Genomic DNA, 24165 nt, shown 5'->3' on the forward strand with positions numbered 1-24165 from the left:
TTCAAAACAAATTTGGGAATCTACAACGAAACGCTAGCTAAATATTCGAACAAAAAAAATATTCCCTCTATTTCAATTTATGTGAACTTATTTGATTAGACACGGAGTTCAAAGAATTTTTTTTTTAAACTTGTGATGTAAAAGGTGACACATATATTGTGTGCGACTATAAACCATTACATAAAGGTTAATTCTTTCCAAATATGAAAAAAGGATCATTCTTTTTTGCACGGACGAAAAAGAAAATAGTAAAGTACGGACGAAAAAGAAAATAGTAAATTGAAAAGGAGCCGTACCAAAAAGAAAATAGTAAATTGAAAAGGAGGGAATAGGAAATTAAGGATCAACAGTATGTCCATACCATACTCAATCTTGCCCAAGTCTCATGTTTACTCTTATGAAGTGTCAAAATAATTAATATATTACAACTCCATCAACTCCTACCAAGAACTAAAACAACTGAAACTACGCAAATTGGAAGAAATTAGCAGTTTCCAACATTCAAAAAGAACACGGAAAGTTTCTTCCTTAAGTAAGATGTCTGGAGCCTTAAAAAAAAATAGGGGCCCCTTTAAAGCGTTTCGCCACTTACATAACTCCTGTAAGTCCAAAGAAATGCCAGGATTCAACTGTTTTACCTTTTTTCCTACACAAAACAGTATTCCTGATTCTTGAGCTCTTGGAGCTGATGGTCCTCTGCCAACGCTATCATATGAAAGAAATAACTGATCAGCTAGCAGACGCAAAAGTAGCTGCATTTAGTCTCTACTCATGCCTACAATACAAGCTTTTGTCAAAACTTAGCCGGATCTGATCAGGCCAAATAACATAAGACGACCGTGCTGTAATATCTTTGAAGGAAGCATAAGCACTAGGATACAGAGTATCGCCAATCAACCCACTTCACCGTTCCACTTCAAGAAAGGTTTGAGCAGAGTCAAGAATGCACCGTCTATCCGCCAAAAGTAGGCACATCACAACCCTGGGAAACGGCAATATGCCATAACATACCACCTGAATGCTGTCTTGTGTCGGTGACTTCTGTCAAGTCCAAAGATGAGCCTCCAGAAGCACCAAAATCTATGTTGCTGAACAATAGGTTGGCAACAGTTCTGTCAATAACATTTGTCTGCAATTCTGTTGTCTCTTCTTTGCTTAACCTGGTTTTGTTTTTTCAATATGAGAAAAATGTTGACGTTAATTCCAGAAATACAATACTTTCCAATCTAGTTTTTATCTAAAGGCGACAAATATTTCATGCTGAATTTCCTCTTTGGGTTATTAAGGTGAGTATTTTCATCTTCAAATGAACTTCTACAGTCACCTTTTCTTTTATTTTGTCCATTTCCAATGGCACCAGTGAAATCTTGAGCACAGACAGTACATTAGAGAATGAAGCTTTTACTAAAATTTTGAGCATAGGAAGTACAAGAAACAATGAAGCTTTTACTAAAACAAGGTATAATTTCCTCTAGCAAACCAGGCAGAGCAGATAGAAAGATATGCATAATAGTCTCTCTAATCATGAACCACAACATCATGTGTAACAACCGACTAACAAGCACAAAATTCTAATCTATTTCAGTAATTAAAACAATTAATGAGCATGCGCACTCACCGACTAGAACTTTGATCTGACTGAACATTCCAACTCTGACATTCATCATGTTTTGAATTATCTGCAAGACGGTATAGAGAATCCCGGAAACAGATTCTGGTTTCCTCAGTCAACTGGTAGTATCAAGATAAGTACAAATTCAGTAAGGTCATGTTGCTGCTAATATTACGGTGGTAAGCCCAAAACTTAAAGCCTTCATTACCTGAGCTGTGAGACTTTCAAGGTGCTGTAGGACAGATTGCTCCGTGGATATATCCTCGTCACTCACTCTACTATCTCCTCTATCATGCTCCAATTTCACAGCAACCTCTGCAGTTGGTGCCTAGAGCATAAAAATTTAAAGATTTAGATTCGGAACCCAGATCGACTAAGCAGTGCACTTAAACTAGTTGAAATGAAAGTACCTCGACATAAATGAGAATAAACGTGTATGCACATGTTTCTACTAATTACCATGAGAGGAAGATCCAAAAAAAATCACTTGTTCACACTGAAAGCAAAAGCTTAAAAAATCATCACTTGTTCACACTGACACAAAGATTTAGGCCCAAAAGCAAACCCTTAGATGATGATTAATATGCTTAATTGAAATGTTTAAGCTGGGAAGTGGCAATGCAAAGCACAAAAAGTCCAATCCATTAGCAACAGACAGCTCTTAAACTAACATAGAGATGATCCAGATTCGAAGAGAACGATAAAAATGATGATATAATGAGATAGATGGATTCAACCCAACAACTTCCTATAGTTTTTCATCTGTCTCAAGTTGGTCACATTAGTCTGTGATAACAAATGATAGTTCAGTTAATACTTGAAACCAACTTGAAACCAAACACCACGTTCATAACATTTTTCTGTTCAACGTTATCCAAATATACATCACCCACAAACATGAAGTTTGCCACACTAAGCCATCTTTATGCGGGGACGGACCTCCATAGGTCAGAAAGAGGGGAAGCTGCTCCAACCTCAGTTTCCCAGAAAGAGAAAATTCAAATTTGTTTTCTTCTAGAGATTTTTAAGATGTTATGATTTTGTACCTTCAAATTTTAGTTCAACCCTCAAAAATCATGCAAGGTTCGCCCCTGCTTGAATGCAAGTCAAATATTCCCAATATTTCCTTCCACTGAAAAGCAAGAGACGTAACCTGGATTGTTCCCTGCATCTGCCTCAATGCAAAACTAAAAACTCCATGTGAGCCAAAGATACTTTTTCATGTAAGACATCACAACGAACTGAAGCTCACTATAAATACTTGGACCAATTAGATTATCGGCTGGTCCAGCTAGATGGTCATAGATCTCACATGACATAATTTAGATTCAGTGACGTCTTAAGTTCTTCTGGGGTTGATGATTCAACTCCAGCTTCACAAATTGAATGGAGTTGCTACATGAAAATTCATGCCCTTCAGAAACAAAAATGAGCAAAAGCATCACCTTTTCCTGCAAATGGGAATTATTAATTTCTTGACTCTCCCAATCCATTGGCGAAGTAAAAGCATGTGCATAGTAATATTTGGCACTCTCGGCACTACAACCGTTGCTTGTCACATGCTCTGGATTTGAATATTCATCTCCTGTTTGATTATCAGCCAGCAGCACGCTGCACTGTGAATTTGTTGATAAATCAGATGACTCATCAGAAGCATCCATTCCAGTTGGACATTCTTCGAGTAAGGAACTTCTGCATAATAGAGTATAAGAACTTAATCAGTCATTCGAGAGAGATGAGAAATGAATATGTAAGCCTGCTGTGGCATACCAACTACCCGGATTATCCCATCCAATTCAACATCTATAGACCGAAATAATTCAATAATAGTTAGAGATTTACAGGAACACATCATCCAACTGATCCATCGAGGCCAAGTTATCAAGATGAAAATCCAGCTGGTCAGGTGGATATGAGGACCATTGGTCCATATCACAGTATGAATCTTGGCTAGCCAAAGTATCAAAATTCTCCTCGTGAATTCCCAAGTTTTTCATGTCAACGCCACTCCTGGTCACTTTACAATCTTCAGATCCAACGTTTGACCTTATATTGTTCCGTTTCATTTCTGACTTGAAATTCCCAAATGGTGTTGAGTCCCACTGTGACCAGCTGTCAGGAGATTGTGGAAAACCATCTTCTAAGCCTTTAGGAACAACAAGATCACCAACATCAACTCGAGAAAACCACTCCATAAGACCAACCTGGTAAAATAGCAATCAAATGTTATTAATATGCAGATTTTTGGAGCAGCTACAAAGATTTGAGAAATCAACATAGCACATCACTGAGAAAGCTTAATAACCCCCAAGCTTGATAGAAGTTACTCATCTCCTTTCTCATCTCTAGATAAGTGCAAGTTCAAGACACAGTCATTGAAATAGATCTTAACAAAGCTAAACACACATATAATCAACTTATTTCCCATACCTATTTGTCATTTCCCAATACACATACAGAGAGACTCTCATCTCAATTACCACCAACAACAATATCAACAAACCCAGTGTAATCCCACAAATGGGATCTGGGAGAGTAGTGTACTAAGACCTTAGCCCTGCCCCAAGAAGGTAGAGAGGCTATTTCCGGTAGACCTCGGCCCAGGACACATAAAAACTCATCTCAGTTACCAAATGAAAACTCTCATCTCAGATTTCAGTTACAAGTTATTGTAGATTATAAGACCTAGACCCCCATTCAAAGATACTAATCAAGGAAAAAAAAATTAATAATAATAATAATAACAGAGACAGTTAAACGGATGTTAGTAACATTTAACCAGCTTAGATTTCAGAAAAGAACAAAGATAATAATTTGCAAGAATTCGAACTGCTCATGAAGCGCTAATAACAGCAAAAAAGATGAAAGGAAACAGAATTGATCAACTTATTTCAACCATAAATTTTGATAGGACAAACTTATCCAGATCAAAAGCCTAAGTCAAAGTCTTTCTTGACCAAAAAAAAAAAAGAAAAGCTAAAAAGGACTCAAACTTTATGATGAAAATACACACACAAAAAAAAAAAAAAAAATCAAACAAATCAGTAGCAGATGTACTTTGCAAACTTCTTCCATAAGTTCCATTTCTTTATCTGTAATTGAAATAACTGAACTTCAATTCACTAAAAACCTGCTCAAGAACCACCCTCAACAACACAACAAAGCATATATTGACCTACTCAAACTGCAAATTGACGCAGTATAAACTTTGAAAAGAACGAAAACAGCTTACCTTTTAGGAAATTACAAGAAAAAAGGATGAAGAACTTTCCCAAAATAGCACAAGAAATGGAGGAAAGCAAGGCCGAAGTAAAGATAGAATTCTGCTTGGCTTATGAGAGTACTGAAGAAACTGTTTTGGACCTTAATATATACTTTTCTGTATTCGCAATATTAGCAGCAACTTTAGGAAACAGAGGCGGTAGTGGTATTGTAAATGTAAATTGCAATTGCTATAAATTTAATCGACCTTTTATACTGTTAAGAGTTATTTTTCTTTATTTGTGTCCACGAAAATGAAAGCTTGTTTTACAGCTAAGAGTTGTAAGGACGAATATAGCCTTCCATCAGCATAAATTCCTCGAATCTAACTTCCTCACATAGCCACACACCCCAACTTGAGCAAGTTGGTGTTAAAGGGCAAAGCTGGAAGCACGTGACACGTGGACCAATCAGCTATCAGATTTAGATGGAAGAATATGAGCCTCAAATTGTAAAGCAAATGATTGTGAGCCACAAACCAAAGAGGCGTAGATTACGTTATTGGTTCCTTGGTTGCGTGGCGAAGGAAAATAAGGCCCACGTAATCAACCGTGTACACGTGTCAACAAAATAAGAGTACAGCCAGGAATAGTTGGAATAATACAAGCTTGCCCAATCACGTGATGCTCAAAGGAAAAAAGTAAGGCAGGGGTGTTCGTCTTTAGTCATTTCGATTAAGGTATTTTCTATACTCGTTTTCTTAAAATGGTATATCAATCATATACCTAATCACATTCGGTATGATTGGACTTTTCCCCTTTCGATTTTTATTTAATCGGTTCTATAATTTCAATTTATTCAGCTTGAATATTAACTAGTGCATAGCAGCGTCAACTCTAAAGGTTTGGTCAGTAAGGCCATTACCTTAGGCCCCAATAATTTGAAAGCCCCAAATTTACTTTAAACTCTTATCGTTTAAATTAGTCAGAAGGAGTAAATATTTTTAACACCGTCAATACCCAAAATTTAAGCTATTATGTTATGTACGATTATTTCTTTTTCTTGATTGTATTGATATCCAAATCAAAATTTTCACTTTGAGTTCTGGACCTCAACATCCGATAATCCACTACTTTATTTTTTGTGCGCTACTTCCTAATTTTTTTTTAAAAAAAATCGCTATTTTTTGTCTTAAATAATTAATTTATTATTTAGAAAGCAATTTTTGTTATTAGTGTAAAAAAATTATAGAATAGATTTAAAGGTCTCTCAATATGATTTTGCCTTAATCCACAAGATCCGTTGAGCCACCCCTGGTGCATAGAGCCATAGACTATAATATTTTTAAATTAAAGTACTCACTGAAAACTTTCTAAACTCACCTCGGTTGACAAGATAAAATTTTTGTCCAAAATCATCAAATATCAACTAAGAGAAAAAAGGTATATAAAGGACTACATTTAATCATTGGATGTTATTTGCTTAGAGTTAATTGTTAAAATTAGAGAATACAACAAGGACTAATCTGACATATTCAACAACAATACAAGAGTAACAGAGTAAGAAACACTCATAAGCCGTTAAAATATTATGTTAAACTGCTTGCAACCTAGAGAGTAAGAATTAGAATATGCATCCTACATTGTTCCTCCATTTTCCTAAAGAAGTATATGGGCTTTACTGCCAACCTCATCATGATTGCAAAAGAAAAGTATTGTGTAACTTAGTATATTGATCAATAATATCTGTAATGTGTAATTTAGTATATATTTCGGCACAATATCGATATTTTAGTATTATTTTTTTAAATACTAAATTTCATGCCTAATACCAAGTTATTTTAAAAATTTAAACTAAATACCATAATACTAAATATCATATACCAAATTTTCGATTTCGATACGATAACTCGATATTTATCGTATTATGCACATCTCTAGAAAAAGGCAGGAGAAACTCGACGGTTTGTTGAAGAAGCGGTTTGACTAGTTATGCTACCAATATAACATGCATAAATTTGTTATCCAGTAAATAATTGTATACTCACTCCGTTCCAAAAAAATGTCCTAGTTTTATTTTATACAAACTGTAATTAAAAAAGAAAAGACTTTTAAAATATGTGACTTTAAATAAACCATAGCATTGTATGGTTGTAAAACTTTTAAAATTTATGGTGTTCAGAGGCAGAGTTAAGATTTCAAGCTTATGGGTTCGGAATCCTAATCTTAAGTTATTGGTTCTAAATTAATAATTTATACATATTTAATGAAAAATTTAAGACAAATATATGATCTGAACCAAAATTACTGAGTTCGGTTGGACCCGTAAACGATATTGTAGCTCCACCTCTGGTGGTGTTAAACATGCCATAGTATTTATATGGGTGTAAATATTTTTTATTAAGGAAATATTGAAATGCTTCAATCTTCAATAAAATGGTAGGGTAAATGATAAAATAAAATTATTTAATAATAATAAAGGGTGAGATTGAGAGAAAAACACAAGGAAACGACACGACCATATCAAATAGGTCGTTACATAAAGTGGCACATTTCATCGTTACGTAACAACGGATTTAACAATACGATACAATAAAATTTAAGTAACAATCAAAACAAACATTGTATTTAAAGTAACAATACGATACGATACAACTGGTAACAACCATCCAAACAAGCTGTTAATAATTATTTTTTTTAATATTTATAATTTTGAGATCAACTAAAATTTTAGCTATTAAATTTTTTCGTATTTAAACTATATAATAACTAGGCTCTAATATTTAGGCCTTCAAAATCGATTAGATTTTACTATTCAATATAAGGTGTACTAAACAAATTTTAGACAAAAACTAAGAAGCGACAATTCCAAACCACTATCGGTACGTTTTTCTATTTTTAGTGTCCTTTCTCAATTTATGTCTACAACTATGTGCATATTAATTCTTCTTCTTCTATATTCTTCCGCATAAAAATATCTACAAAGCCAAAAAGTATTTACAAGAAAAAAAAAAGGATTTGTTGTTCTAGAAATTTAACCTTCCAAAAAAAATGATACATAATGGAGATATATTTAAAATTTTCTAAAAGATTTTATACGTGTCAACACTATAAACTTTTTTACAGGCGAATGTAATTTGATATGAATGAATTGAATAGTATTTATTATGTATTCCTAATAAAGTTGAAAAATATTGTAATTATTCTCGGACGATTTGTTATGTATATTTTTTCTTTTATTTTTTGTAATTATAGATATTTTATTACCAAGTAATCATTATGTACAAAAAATAAAAATAAAATTGATTGAGAGCTGGACATTCCCCCAATCTCAGATAGAGTAAAACTCCTACAACTCCAAAAACAACTAGACAACAACACACAATCACAAAGAATTTTCAATCACAACTCAGAGTTATGTAATAAGCAATATTATTGATGGGTTTTCAATGTCTTTGCCTTATGTTTTGATAATCTAACAAACTTACTGTCAAGAACCAGATAGGGAACCTGACACACTTGGTACACATTACAAATAAACAGACTCCAACTAATGAAAACTGCTGCAAGTGTAGAAAATGAAGAAACAAGTCAAGAACCTGATCCCTTGTGTTTCCCTGACAGCAGTACGAAAGCCAACTGTGCATAGCCATTAGCTGGAAAGTGACTGCCACAAAAACAGTGCACACAGTGCAGCAGCTTTGCAGTCACTTGCTTTTGACCTACCGAGTGCTTACATCATTCAAGTGATGTCATCAAGGGTGTATTAACAAGAGCATTATAACAAAACATCACTTGAACACTTGAGAATTCACTTCAAGCATTCAAGCATTCTAAAAACAATGAACTCAATTCTCAAGAGCTTGAAGAACAAAGTTAAACGCTACTACGGACCAGTTCCTAAATTTAGTATTTTTTTGTTCTTAGTTGAGTTGTACCTTTGTGATTGTTCTTATTGTAATTCCTAAATTGCTTAGCTAGAAGCGTTGCTTAGGAACCTCCGTGTAAAACAATAAACTTTCTGAGTTTGTGTTGTGACTAGAGTTAGTCATAAGTTAAAGTCTTTGTAACTAGTGAGTGACAAAGTGGTTTGTGATAAGAGTATCACAAGTTAGTTGAGTTGAAGTCTTTGTAATAGAGTCATTACAAAGTGGCTTGTAATAGAGTGTTTAGAAGTTAGTGAATTTAAAAACCTACAAGTGTACGTTGTGGTTTTTTATCCCCTTGTGTGAGATTTTTCCACGTAAAAATCCCTTGTCTCATTTACTTACTATTTCATTAATATTCTCAGTAAAAACTCATAGAGGACTAGGTACTCTATAGTTTGGTGGACTCGTATAAACTAACAATTGGTATCAAAGCGGGTTCCTCCTATCAGGCTAACACATAGGAAGGATCTGTATGGCTGCTCTACCAAATTTTGAAGAAGGTCAATCTACATACAGACCACTCAGGTTCAATGGGCAATACTATGGGTGGTGGAAGACAAGAATGCATGATTTTATCACGGCTGAGGATTCTGAGTTATGGGATGTCATATGTGATGGTCCTTACATCCCAACAAAGGTGTTTGAGGAACTTCCATTCTCAATGCCAAAAACCAGAAAAGAATACACCGACGTAGATAGAAAAGTTGTGGAGAAGAATTTTCGTGCCAAAAAGATTTTGGTATGTAGAATAGGACCTGATGAATACAATAGAATTTCTGCTTGTGAAACTGCAAAGGAGATATGGGAAGCTTTACAAACAACACATGAGGGAACCACTCAAGTAAAGCAATCTAAGATTGATATGCTCACTACCGAGTATGAACTCTTTAGGATGAAGGACGATGAATCTATTTAAGATATGCACACTAGATTCTTCTCCATCATAAATGAGTTACACTTACTTGGTGAAACCATTCCTAGGAACAAGCTAGTGGGGAAAATTCTCAGTATCCTCCCCAGTTCTTGGGAAAGCAAGGTGAATGTTATTACCAAAGCAAAGGACATGCAGGAGCTGACTATAGACGAGCTGGTTGGAAATCTGAAGACCTACGAGATGAAGAGGAAGATAGACTGTGAAAGAAGAGAATCAAAGAAAGAAAAGAACATGGTACTCAAAGATGATAATAATGACTCAAGTGAGGAGGACAGTGACGTGGCTTACTTAACCAAAAGATTTCAGAAGATGGTCAGAAGAAATGGAGGAATGCTGAAAAAGGGTAGCTCTAGCAAACCAAAGAACTATGATCTCTGCCATAAGTATGGAAAGCATGAGTACTTCATCAAAGACTGTCCTCTCCTGAAGCAAGAGTTCTCTAAGTACAACCCTGAGAAAGCAGCTAAGAGGAACCGGTTCCTGACAAGGACTTCAAAAGGAAGAGATCTATTGACAATGTAGTGAAACAGGCTCTTGCAGCATGGGGAGACTCCTCTAGTGAGTCTGAAGATGAAACTGATGTTGGTGACAGCTCCATGATGGCAGTTGAAAGTGAGGAAAATGAATATAATTCAATTTTTGCTTTGATGGCCCAATCAGATGATGATGAAGACGATGACAACATTGAGGTAAATTTCAGGGATGTTCAGAGAAATCTGAAATCCTACTCTCCTAAGAAACTCATGTCTTTAGCTAGTGTATTGATTTATGCCTATCATAGTTTTGTAGAGAATAAGGATGCCTTGACCTTAGAGCTAAGAGAAGCTGAACAAACTAGAGATGATCTGGTAGTATGTGTTGTTGATCTGAACGAAACCATTTGTGAGTTAGAGAAAGAAAAATCTATTTTAATCAAAAAAATTGCTAATATAGAACATGAAAGAGATGACTTAGTGGTTGTAGTTGTTGACCATAAGGAAACTATTAAAAACTTCAGAAAAGAAAGAGAAGCCTTGATGAAAAGAGTGACTGAAATTGAGGAAGAAAGAGATGATATCTTTGTAGTGATTGTAGACCTAAGGGAAACAATAGAGGTACTAGGGACTGAGTCAAAACCTGGAAATTCTGGAAAAGGAAAGGAGATAGCAAGTGAGGAACACCTGTATAACGAGAGGAATACTTTTCAGTCTTAGTTTAAATAGGCGCACACCTGTATAATGAGAGGAATAATTTTCAGTCTTAGTTTAAATAGGCGCCCACCTGTATAATGAGAGGAATAATTTTCAGTCTTAGTTTAAATAGGCGCCCACCTGTATAACGAGAGGAATAATTTTCAGTCTTAGTTTAAATAGGCGCCCACCTGTATAACGAGAGGAATATTTTCATGTCTTAGTTTAAATAGGCGCCCACCTGTATAACGAGAGGAATAATTTTCAGTCTTAGTTTAAATAGGCGCCCACCTGTATAACGAGAGGAATAATTTTCATGTCTTAGTTTAAATAGGCGCCCACCTGTATAACGAGAGGAATAATTTTCATGTCTTAGTTTAAATAGGCGCCCACCTGTATAACGAGAGGAATAATTTTCATGTCTTAGTTTAAATAGGCGCCCACCTGTATAACGAGAGGAATAATTTTCATGTCTTAGTTTAAATAGGCGCCCACCTGTATAACGAGAGGAATAATTTTCATGTCTTAGTTTAAATAGGCGCCCACCTGTATAACGAGAGGAATAATTTTCATGTCTTAGTTTAAATAGGCGCCCACCTGTATAACGAGAGGAATAATTTTCAGTCTTAGTTTAAATAGGCGCCCACCTGTATAACGAGAGGAATAATTTTTATGTCTTAGTATAAATAGGCGCCCACCTGTATAATGAGAGGAATAATTTTCAGTCTTAGTTTAAATAGGCGCTCACCTGTATAATGAGAGGAATGTTTTTATGTTTTGAATATTTCAGAGCAGTAACCCCACCGGAAGGTAGAAGGTTACAACAGAGATCCCCAAGCAGGAAACAATAAAATCTCCAGCACCAAGAAGCAGAAGGTTGCAAAGTCAGGCGCACGAGTCAAGAGGAATAAAGGTCGCGTCTTGAAAGAAGCGGTTTGGGAACATCAAATCATGCCCATCATAGCAGATCTGATGAAGAGAGCCGTACCACCAGAGGAACCAATGAAAAGCTTAATAAAGAGGGCCATGTCCCCAGCGGACCAAGAAAGATGATGAAAGCTGGCATTCAGAAAAAGCAAAAGACCAGTGTCATCCCCCAAGTTCACAAAATAAAAGCATCGGAGGAAAGCGCAAGCCGACAAGAAAGCAAGGCGACAAGAACAAGTTGAAGATAGATGAGATCTCATGATCCATAGTCTAGCTTAGCTTCTTTTTTTCCTTTTAGAACAATGTAACAAGGAGATCGGTGAGCGGTAGCATCCTACAGCAGCATGCAACAACACACAATAGCAGCGAACACTACAGTCATACGGTAGTCCTAGCTACCAAAACTTCCCGAACTACATTGACCTGATTCCTGTTCAGCCCAGGATATGTAGGAAACCTCTGAAGCAAAGGTTCGGTCAAATCTTTTTCAAAAAATGCTTCACACGGAGTACTCGGACGAGTAAAAATCGCCCGCTTTGTCTTTGCGCGAAAACCCTTCGTGTCTTCGGGCAAAGAGGGGAAGCTGTAAGCACGTGATTTTTGCTTCACGGACAATCACTCCAAAAGAAATCAAAAATAATTGCAAATGGCCTCGCCGTACAAATTTTCAATTTTTACGTGACATGTGCTGGTAGTCATTTGTGTTTCTATCCATTTTCATTGAATCTTATCGAACAAAATACAAAAATATGTATGCCGTGTGTAATTGAGCCATAATTCGGTCATTAAAAGAAAATTCACAAAAATATGCATCTTTTATTCTAGGCTGTGATTTAACCATTTTAAAATTTTAATATGTGTGTGATTATTGTGTTAGGGGTTGATTAATGGGTGTTTTAAATTCATTTTTTGATTTAGTTGTATTTTAAAATTAGAAAAAACAAAAGAAAAGAGTGAAGAAATCTGTTTGGGCCAAGAAATGAAACCAAAAAATAGGCCCAAACCAATTAAATTTGACCCAGTCCAAACCAGGCCTCAGGCAAACCCCCCAAACGACGCCGTATAAAGGTGTTTGATCTGAAGCGTCCGTCCAGGCCAATCCAACGGCCTAGGACCCCCTTTAGTAACCCGTTTCCAAACCCGACCCAGTAACCGGCTCAACCCAACCCCTCACTTAAACCAAACGACCCCGTTTCTATACCAAACGACCCCATCTCGTCCCTCACCAGCGGATCTAAGCCGTTGAGATCATCTGATCTAACGGCCCAGATCTAATCCCCTAAATCATATATAAGCCTCCCATCACACCCCACGCCCCATCCAAGCACCCCCTTCAGTCGTCTTCCTCACCAGACCCCGAACCCCATGAAACCCTAGCAGCCGCCCTGGTTCCCTTTGAGCATAAATCCGGCGGCCAGGACGCCGGTGACTCCCTCCTTAACACCCCTGATGTACCTCAACCCCCTGAATCCAAATCCACCAACATCTTGGTTCGAATCATCCCCCACCTTCTCGAATCTTTATTTGAAGATTCGAGACCAAACCCCGATCTATACCAAACCAACCCAGATTCACACTGGACAACCCCCTGACCTCCCTCGTGACCAAACCAAGCTTGGTTTGGTCCGAATCTACCCACAAGTCATAAGATCCCAGATCTGAAGATTCAAACCTTGGAATACAAGAACCTGGGGAATCCGGTCAGTTTCATGGGGGTTTTTGGGACCTAACAGGCTTTAATCAAGGTGTTCTCGGTCAAGAACACCCCGATTAAAGTTTGTTCGGCCTCAAATGGTCAAAACTGGTTCAGTTCTGGTCCGTTCTTGGTTGAGCTTCCACAGTAAGTTTTTCTTTTTCTTTTCTGCTTTATTTAAGTACTGATTAAGTTTATTAGCATGTTGTTGTGATTGATTGGTATTTTCTGGTATTCTTCTTTTAATTTCTTCCATCTTTGTAAAGACCTTTTATTTGGTTGTTTGTTCTTCTGTGTATATGTGAATACATCTTGTGATATACATGCTCGTCAATTAGATTAGTCGTCGAATAGATAATTCATATAGATTCTCTGTGTTGTGCAAAGTTGTTGAAGCCATTCGGGACCCCGTACGTGTCGTTTATGTGATCGACTGGTTATTTCTTGTTATAATTAGTATAGTCGACTTGATAAACATCATCGATTAGTTTTCTGTGACTGAATGATCAAATGTTCTGATAACTTCACATGATTAATCGAACTTTGTTGTTCATTGGATGCTTAATATTGTTTTGTAACTGTAATGCAAATGATTAGGATCTAGTCTAGGGTAGTTTTAAATTCGAACTTTCAGAAGTTCAAAACGCCCTGATGGTTTAGGACAGTAATAATCAGGGTTTAACAGGGGTAATTTGGGTCTGAAAAGAACAGAAAAAGCTTAGTTTAAGTGAGCTGACAAATAGGGTACTGGATTAGGATTAAACTAATGACAATGGGGAACAAAACATAAAGGCATGAGTTCAAAATGAATACTTTAATTCACACATGACTCTTGATTAGAGTAATAAAACAGGCATGGGGAAATGAAGGGGATGGGCAGACCTGGGGGCTATGAAGTTCTAGGCAGCCCTTAGGGGTTCTCAGTCAGTTATAAATAGAGCTGTTTTTAGTGAAGAGAGGGCTGGATAATTTTTAGTCTTCAGAGAAAGAAAGAAATATAAAGAAAGTTTGAGAATATTGTAATCAAACACTGTCTGAAAACTGCTTAGGAGTTCAAGTTGACCAAGCTGTCTTTGCTATTTGTTGTTAGTTATTGGCTGAGCTGTTGGTGATTGTTGAACTGTTGGTGCTGTTACATTGAACACTCTGGTTTTCCGTTGGTTCACCAATCTGGTTCTGGGACTGCTTGTTTGTTGCTCGACCACTTGTGAGCTTCATCATTGTGGCTGGTTGTTGTTGCTGTGTTGTTGATGTTTATCTGCTGTTGCTGTATTTGCTGCATACTACTCAGCTGACCATTCTCCTTCTTCTTTTGCTTTGCTATACCAGGTACACGATTAATAGTGCCAATGTAACTTGAAAGTTGAGCATGAATATAAAAGAGAAGAGCTGAAGATGTTTATTTCATACATAGATTGTTATATTGAACATCATGTAATGTATAATAGTTTACATTCTTATTTGGATACTGAAGGTAGCCTGCATGCCTAGTAAATATCAATGTATGGTGATTGAATGTTGGTTTGTATATGTAGGCTGGTAGATCAAAAGTATTCCCAATGCAGTAGGTTGTATCTTAGACTTTGTCTAATTATGTTTAGCACATCCTTTAATGCATGACAAGCATGAAACTATCCATTGTTAGTTAATTTCATTTCCTTTTGATAAATTGCCTCCTTATAAATGGCAAACCATTGCTTTAAACAAACAGCGCAAGTCTGCACTTCCCAACCTCACGAAGGTTGAGCCCAAATCGAACAAACCCAGCAGGCTTTCAGCGGAAACAGTGGCCCAGGCCCAGCCGATACTGTGTGGGCGGAGTTTGGGCTCATAATGTTCGATTAACCGTCCGTGTGCGTAGCCACGTTTTCTTACTCTGCAAAGGCATTCGGAATCCCGTTATAAACAACCCGCAAGCATGTAATTGAGTAGGATCATTTTACTTTCAATTAATAGAGACAGATGCGACAAGAAACATAGTCGCTATAGGATATCCTTCTAAAAATAAAGATGAGATGAGCCTCGACAAATAAAAATTCACAAGCTACGGGGCCCTCGTTAAATGTATATATAAAAGTAATTAGTTTCCAGGGCGTGCCGTTTAGCGAAGTCCACCGCCCTTCCCAAAATAATAACACGATAGTCTCTTTAGGTGTGTGTTTAATAATCTATTTTCTTAAACTTGGGTGTGCATTTCATGCGACCCAAATCCAAATCCCAAAACGTCAAATAAAATATGTTCCGGATTGTGGGTGCATTTCATGTGACGCAGTCCAAAAACATGTTTTAAGCGATGTTCACATTTCTTTTAAAAAACAATAATAATAAAGCGGTTAAAAGATAAATTTGCACATAAGTTCATATTTGTATAAAATCAGATAATCAAGCCGAATATAACAGTTGAGCGACCGTGCTAGAACCACGGAACTCGGGAATGCCTAACACCTTCTCCCGGGTTAACAAAATTCCTTATCCGGATTTCTGGTATGCAGACTGTAATATGGAGTCATTCTTTTCCTCGATTTGGGATTAAAATTGGTGACTTGGGACACCCTAAATCTCCCAAGTGGCGACTCTGAAACAAACAAACCAATCCCGTTTCGATTGTCCTTTAATTGGAAAAACTCCTTTGCCCCCTCGTGGGTATGAACAAACTAGAGATGATCTGGTAGTATGTGTTGTTGATCTGAACGAAACCATTTGTGAGTTAGAGAAAGAAAAATCTATTTTAATAAAAAAAATTGCTAATATAGAACATGAAAGAGATGACTTAGTGGTTGTAGTTGTTGACCATAAGGAAACTATTGAAAACTTTATAAAAGAAAGAGAAGCCTTGATGAAAAGAGTGATTGAGATTGAGGAAGAAAGAGATGATATCTTGGTAGTGATTGTAGACCTAAGGGAAACAATAGAGGTACTAGGGACTGAGTCAAAACCTGGAAATTCTGGAAAAGGAAAGGAGATAGCAAGTGAGGAACACATTAGGCTTGAAAACGAGTTGAAGGCTGTGAGAACTAGTCTGTGTGTTGAATCTGAGAAAAACAAGCATCTCCATACTGAACTGGAAAGAATAAAACATGTTGGACCTGGTCCTCAGAAGCTATCACTGCCATGTACGTTAATAATGATGGAAAAAGCTCCCTACAACCCTCATAACAAGTATATTACTATACCAGATAACTGGTTGTGTACCCACTGTGGGAACAATGAGCATTTTAAGGAAAATTGCCAAGCTAGGGTCCAGTCCTTTCAGAAAAACAAAGTATTTGCTGAAAATGCAACTACTAAAAAAGGACCAGGTTCCACCCACAAGAAGTGCATATTACGTGCATGGACTAAGAGAGCTCTTATTCATCCTCTCGCTTACTACAAGGGACCCAAACTTGCTTGGGTTCCTAAAACTAGCTCTTGATCTCCTTGTGCAGGGAACAGTGAAAGGAAGCAGTCAACAATAGTTCATGAATAGTAGATGTTCAAAGCACATGACTGGAAACACCATGGACTTTCTTTCACTAAAAGCCCTGCAATGAGGGAGTGTATCCTTTGGCAATGGGAAAAAGGGATACATTCTAGGAGTTGGAAAGGTTAGAAAATCACTTACTCACTCTATTGAGAATGTATACTATGTCAATGGTCTAAAGTACAGTCTCTTGAGTGTCTCTCAGATTTGTGATAAAGGAAACAAGGTGGAGTTCTTGTCCAAGATATGTACAGTTACTAATCTGGTAACTGGTAAAGTGGTACTTGTGGCCAAAAGATACAAGAACACCTATGTTGCTGATTTTGCGTCCATACAAAGTGGTGATCTGAGTTGTCTGAAAGTTGTTGATGATGATGTTGAACTCTAGCACAGAAGACTAGGCACGCAAGCTTCTCTCTTCTGAACAAATTAATACAGAAGGACCTGGTCCATGGTCTGCCCTCAAAGTTCAAAGTACAGAAAGTATGTTATGCCTGTGCTAGAGGAAAGCACGTGAAGTCCTCTTTTAAGTCTAAAAAGGATGTAAGCACATCAAAGCCACTCGATCTTCTGCATATGGATTTGTGTGGCCCTATGAAATTGCAAAGTATGGGAGGAAAAAGATATATATTTGTGATAGTGGATGACTACTCCAGATTCACATGGACTCTGTTTCTTAGAACTAAAGATGAAACCTTTGAGGTGTTTGTGGCTTTTGTGAAGAAAATCCAGGTGAAGATGGAATCTAGAGTCTCATGCTTTAGATCAGATCATGGAACAAAATTTGACAATGCCAAATTTGATGAGTTCTGCAATGAAAATGGCATCACTCACAACTTCTCAGCTCCTAGAAACCCCCAGCAAAATGGAGTAGTGGAAAGGAAGAACAGAACTCTGGAATAAATGGCAAGAACAATGCTGATCAATAGTGGAATCTCAAAGAACTTATGGGCTGAAGCTGTCAACACTGCTTGCTACTTGGTGAACAGGTGCATGATCAGATCTCTCCTGAACAAAACCCCCTATAAGTTGCTGAATGGAAGGAAACCCAAGCTAACTCACCTAAGAACATTTGGGTGCAAATGTTATGTTCTCAACAATGGAATGGATCAGCTTGGTAAATTTGATGCCAAGAGCGATGAAGGAATATTTCTAGGCTATTCTTCTCAAAGCAAAGCTTACAAGATATACAACAAGCGGACTCAATGTGTTGAGGAAAGTGTTCGTGTTATCTTTGATGAGTCTTATCCTTCCTGTGAGAAAAGTGCTAAAGATGATCAAGATGGAGAGCCCTGACTGGTTCCTGGTGAAGTCATTGACATAACAAATGGAAAGGCAGTTATGATGATCTAAGTGAAAGAGCCTAGTGAAGACAATGTTGTCTCTTCTTCAAAGGAATCAGGTACCTCAATTACAACCACTGAAGCTGAAGAAAGAGTGGTTGATGCAGTCCAGGGTGCTCTACTAGTACCTAAGAGAAGAAGATAAAAGAACCAGTTAAATATACCCACCTCCTCTACTAATGAACCTCAAATGTCTAACTGGAAACACAAAAGTTCTCATCCTATTGACAACATAATTACTCCTTTAGATTTTGGAGTAAAAACCAGGTCAAAAGCCAGAAATTCACTTGCCTTCTCAACCTTTCTCTCCCAAATAGAACCCAAAAATATCAAGGAAGCCCTGAAAGATGCAGATTGGATTACAGCCATGCAAGATGAGCTGCATCAGTTTGAAAAAAATAATGTTTGGCACCTGGTACCTAGACCCTAAGATCGAACCATTATAGGAACCAGGTGGGTATTCAGGAATAAGCTTGATGAACATGGAAACACCACAAGGAACATGGCCAGGCTAATGGTTCAAGGCTACAATCAGGAGGAAGGGATTGATTATGACGAAATGTTTGCTCTGGTCGCTCGCATGGAAGTTATTAGAATCTTAATCGTTTTTGCATCTCATATGGAATTCACCTTGTTCCAAATGGATGTCAAAAGTGCATTTTTGAATGAACTTCTTAAGGAAGAAGTCTATGTGAAGTAACCTCCAGGGTTTAAATGTCATGAACACCCTGAATATATGTTTAAACTGGACAAAGCATTGTATGGGTTGAAGTAGGCTCCTCGAGCTTGGTATGAAAGGCTGTCAAAGTTCCTCTTAGAAAATAGCTTTAAAAGAGGGAAAATTGATAACACATTGTTCCTAAAGAAACGGGGAAGGAACCTGCTCATTGTTCACGTCTATGTTGATGATATCATTTTTGGGGCAACAGCTGATTCTCTGTGTAAAGAATTTGCAAAACTCATGGGAAGTGAGTTTGAAATGGGCATGATGGGGGAGCTGAATTTCTGGGTCTTCAAGTGAAGCAGTCCATACAGGGTACATTCATTTGTCAGCAAAAATACATCAAGGAGCTCTTGAAGAGGTTTGATATGGAAGAATCAAAAGTGATAGATACTCCTATTGCAATGGCTACTCGACTGGACATGGATGAAACTGGATCTTCTATGAATCAAACTATGTATAGAGGCATTATTAAGTCTCCTCTCTATCTCACTGCCAATAGACCAGATATTTTTTCAGTGTGGGGTTATGTGCAATGTTTCAATCAAATCCCAAGGAATCTCATTTGAAGGCTGCCCAAAAAAATTTGAGATACCTTAAGAGTACACAGGACCTGGTCCTGTATTACCCCTCAGGTGACAGTTTTTATCTCATTGGATATGCTGATGCTGACTATGCAGGTTATCTTGTGGACAGGAAAAGCATTTCTGGAATGGCTCACTTTCTAGGATCATGTCTCATCTCTTGCGGCACAAGAAAGCAAAACTCTGTGGCTCTTTCAACAGCTGAAGTAGAATATGTAGCTGCAACATCCTGTTGTGCTCAACTCCTATGGATTAAGCAGCAACTGGAGGATTTTGGGGTGTTTACTGAGTGTGCGCCTCTTCTATGTGATAACACCAGTGCACTTAACATGGCCAAGAATCTAGTTCAACACAAAAGAACCAAGCACAATGATGTGAGACATCATTTTCTGAGGGACAATGTGGAGAAAGGGTTGATCTGAATAAAATTCTACAGCATAGAAGACCAAATTGTGTATATCTTTACCAAAGCATTGAGTAGGGAACATTTTGAAAGAAACGGGGTGAAGTTGGGGCTTTTGAAGCCCAATTGAGCACCTGATTCCTCATCAATTGGCTATGAAAATCACCTTCAGGTAAAACTAGCTAAAGTGTTTTCTGGCCAAGTCTAACTCACTTCAATACCGTTGCAGGTAAACACGCATGATGAGTATAGAAGTTGTAGATGCAGTGCATGGATGATAAAAGAGGATTGATATTTTCAAATAACAGGTCAAGAACCTGATTGTTGTACCAAAGGTTAGTAGTTCTGTGCATTCTTTAATACACATCTTGAAAAGGTACAAATATCAACTGTCATGTCATCCACCTTTTCAGACCCTGCTGTCACGTCTCCTCACTTCAAATCATTCCATCTCCCACTGAAACGTTGCACTTCTCCTAGCACAACCATCGTTCAGAACCGGTTCCTATCTCTCTCTTCATAATTATACACTCTTATCAAAACCCTTCTCTTTTCTCCACAAACCATAAGTCCTCCATGAGAACTTCTCCAAAGCATTTTCTCTTCATCTCTTTAGTGGCTGACACAAACTTCGAAATCTCTGCCTCAGTCATCTCTAATACTGAAAAACCCATGGAGTCCTCCGTTCCCACTGAGTCCTCTGTAACCACTCCTGCTCTCATCTCTGAAATCACCCCTAACCCAAATTCCGCGTCTCCCTCCATCCCAGAAACTCTTAAATTTGTTGGTCCTTCCTCTCTATATGATTTTCCCATTGATCAAAGAGAAAGTGGATAATAGGGTCAAAATCCTGAGGGCACAGAGGTTTCTGACATTGTTGCTACAGATTCCGTGGTGGACACGGAGCCTATTGAGGAAGAAAATGTCGTGACCATCTGTTGATACCCAATTTTTTCCTATATTTTTAATATGCAAAATACTTTCAAAATAGCATATATATGCATATATAAACATGTCCAAGTGTTTTATTATTTTCCCATAATTTTTAAGGGTTTTAAATTGATTTATTTTCCTTTTCATCCATAAAATCCCCAATGATTATTTACAAAATTATTATTTTGATAATTCATTTATGGGATTTTTATATTAATGCCAAAATATGGCTAAAATAATTTTTACGTATTTTTACAATTTTATTTAGTATTTTAAGGCTAAATTGCACATAATTATAATATTAGCCATTTTAAGGTTTAATTGTGTCTTATATTCATAAAATTGAGGCTTGTATTTTTAAATTGTTAATTATATGTTATAAATCATTTTTGCCCTTTCAATTTAGTTTTTAGAAATCATTTACTATTTTTATAATTTAATAAAGGGGAAAATTAGCTATTTAAATAACAGCCCATTTGTATTTAAATTTTGGCCTAAATTGAACCCCAATTCCGAATTAAACCCAACCCTAGCCCAATTTTAACCCTACCCAAACCCGGATTCTTCACCTACTCTTTTAATCTAGGTCGTTGATCATTCAAATCAACGGCCACCATTCACCCTTCCAAAATTAAACACAAATGACCCCTTAACCTAATTCATTTCTCACCACCCGCCACCCTTGAATCCCTCTTCTCTCAATTCTCTCTGCACCCTCATATAAACCCTAGCCGCCGCCACCCAATTCCACCCTAATACCTTGCAATCCCTACCTAATTCATGGGCTCCCATGACGATTTAGGCGTGTACTCGTCTCCTATGTCTGCTGGTGTAAGCACGTGATTTTTGCCATATATGAGAATTACTCCCAAAAAATTCAAAATAAAATAATTTTTCTTGGTGTGCAATTTTGAGTATTTTTGTGATATTTTTGGATAATTATTTGTATTTATTTGTGCATGTTTAGTTGTTAAATTAATAAAAAATACAAAAATATGACACATTTTGCATATAAGATTTAATTCTACAATTTGTTAGTAATTAAGTTTGTTTACAAAAAATGAAAATTACAAAAATATGCATCTTTTGCATTTTTAGCATTTAATGTCTAAATATACAATTTTATGCTTAATTATTACTTAATTGTGCGTTAATTATTATTGGGAGTTAATTTGCGTTTTTATAACTTAATTTAGTTCTTAATAATAATTCAAGTATTTTTATAATTTAGTTTTATAAAAATAAAAGAAGAAAAGAGAGCAAAAAATAAAGAAAAAATCGGGTTGGCCCACTTCTTCAAATTTCAACCTCAGGCCCAAATAATTGCCCAACCTTCCCCATGACCCGGTCCACTTCAAACCGGGTCGACCCGGTCCGCCCCATTAACCCAAATACCCAACACCATTCTTCATTTTTTTTCAAAACACAAAACAAAACAAAAAAAAAGAAACAAAAGAACCTAAAAAACCCTAAAGGATCCGCCCCCCCCCCCACTTTGTTTTCTTCTTCTCCAAACCTTCCAAACCACACCTCCCATGGCTGCCCTCGACCCCACTCCCTCAAGTCCAAACGCCACCAACAAACAGCTCGTCAGCTCCACACACAACTCGACGACCACAAGCAGTCCACCATTGTTGCTCCAGTTCGCCACATCAAAACGACCCCAAGAACCATAGCTGCTGCTGTTCACGCAGCTGTCTCTGCGTCGTCACTTCATCTTTTTCGTCCTTCGTCAATCTCGAGCTTGAGCTCGACATCCATGGCTGCCCAGCTCCACCAAGCAGTCCGTCATTGCCCTCGTCGACCACTCGCTTCCAGGCTCCAGCTCCTTCGTCGTCTCTAAGCTTTGCCCTCGTCGACCACTCGCTTCCATGGCAGCTGTTTCCACGTCTGCTTCTGCCTTCCACTTCATCTTCTCCGTCCAAACAACCGAACGCACCCCAGCTACTTCTGTTTCGCGTCGACTGCTGCTACTGTTTCGACGTTACTTCTTAAATTCGTGTTCGTCGTCGTTTGTTCGAGCTTTGGTCGAGGCTCGTCAAAACAGTCCCTACATAGTCAAGTTCGTCGTTTGTTTAGTCGTTGTTCATCGTTTCGATCCGGTTAGTAGATTTTGAGTTTTATTTTTCTCCGTATTTCGTTTTGATATTTCTCGAATCAAAAATCGGTAGATATTTGATATTTTGTTTTGTTCATGTTCATATGTTTTGTTGAATTAATTTTCAGATTTCAAATGGAAATTTAATTAGTTGTTTCTCATGTTTATTGTTCTTGTTCAGGTAAAAATTTGTTAGTTTAATGTTTGTTAGATTCAAATTGAAATTTAATTGATTATTTCTTCAATTTGTTTCATGTTGTTATGTATTTTCCAGAAATTATTAATGTTGTTTGAATCATTTAATCCGTCATGTTTGTTGTTTAAAAATAGATTTAGTTCATGTTCATCTTTGTTTGAAGTTCATTTTTAATCCAGTAATTTAATGTGAGTTTGTGTTTTTGATTTGTTGATTTAGTTTGAATCATGTATTTCGTTGTTTGTATTGTTGTCTCTTTGCTCATTCATTTTTGGTCTAAGTTAACCAGGATTGGTCCCGATATGGTTAATTTACATTCCATTAATTTTGAGTTGTGTTGTTCATCATGTTCATGTGATTTGTTGTTGAAGATTGTTGAGAAATTGGTCATCTTGGCTATACTTTGGTTAAGTTATGATTAATTGATTGTTTAGAGCTGATGGGGGTAGTTTGGTAAATTGCATTACATTCAAGGGTAAAATGGTAATTGCAATAAGGTCGGAGGGGTAGTTTGGTAATTGAACATTATTATAATTGTTTATGTAGGCATGGGGGACAAAATATAATGGGGTGGTGTTTGATATAATTGTTTTAACATAATGGGGGACAAAACATAATGTAGTGGAGGGGAATATTGTATTTGTTTATGTTAGGCATGGGGGACAAATTGTAATGGGTTGGGGATGATGTATTTATTTAATGTAGGCATGGGGGATAAGGTAGTATGGACAAAGCATGCCCTTGCGGGAATAATTTCGGGTTGGGGATTCAAGACTTGTCTTGCTATATATATAGGGTCATTTGACACATTAAAGGGGGACGGGAATTAGAGAGAAGAACAAGACTTGGGACTTGAACATTAAACAGATTTTTACACTTGAGAGCGGACAGACTTGAAACATTTTGAGAGTAAAAGAGAAATGCAATTTGAACTTTCACTCGAATAATTTCTGTTTGCTTTTC

The 24165-nt window shown here is 37.0% G+C and overlaps 1 protein-coding gene across 1 annotated transcript; it reads right to left on the reverse strand.

Moving 5' to 3' along the window:
- Positions 1 to 336: 336 nt before the first annotated feature.
- Positions 337 to 5213, reverse strand: LOC107797680 (protein LNK4). The gene is made up of 6 exons (XM_016620590.2): positions 4845 to 5213; positions 3455 to 3816; positions 3058 to 3304; positions 1821 to 1940; positions 1619 to 1731; positions 337 to 1160 (listed from the first exon to the last, which is right to left on the reverse strand). The coding sequence occupies exons 2-6, from the start codon at positions 3805 to 3807 to the stop codon at positions 953 to 955; spliced, it is 1041 nt and encodes a 346-aa protein (XP_016476076.1). The 5' UTR covers positions 3808 to 3816; positions 4845 to 5213; the 3' UTR covers positions 337 to 952.
- Between the last annotated feature and the right edge of the window lie 18952 nt (positions 5214 to 24165).

Source organism: Nicotiana tabacum, chromosome 7 (assembly GCF_000715075.1).
Source record: "Nicotiana tabacum cultivar K326 chromosome 7, ASM71507v2, whole genome shotgun sequence".
In the NCBI taxonomy this organism is placed as follows: Eukaryota; Viridiplantae; Streptophyta; class Magnoliopsida; order Solanales; family Solanaceae; genus Nicotiana; species Nicotiana tabacum.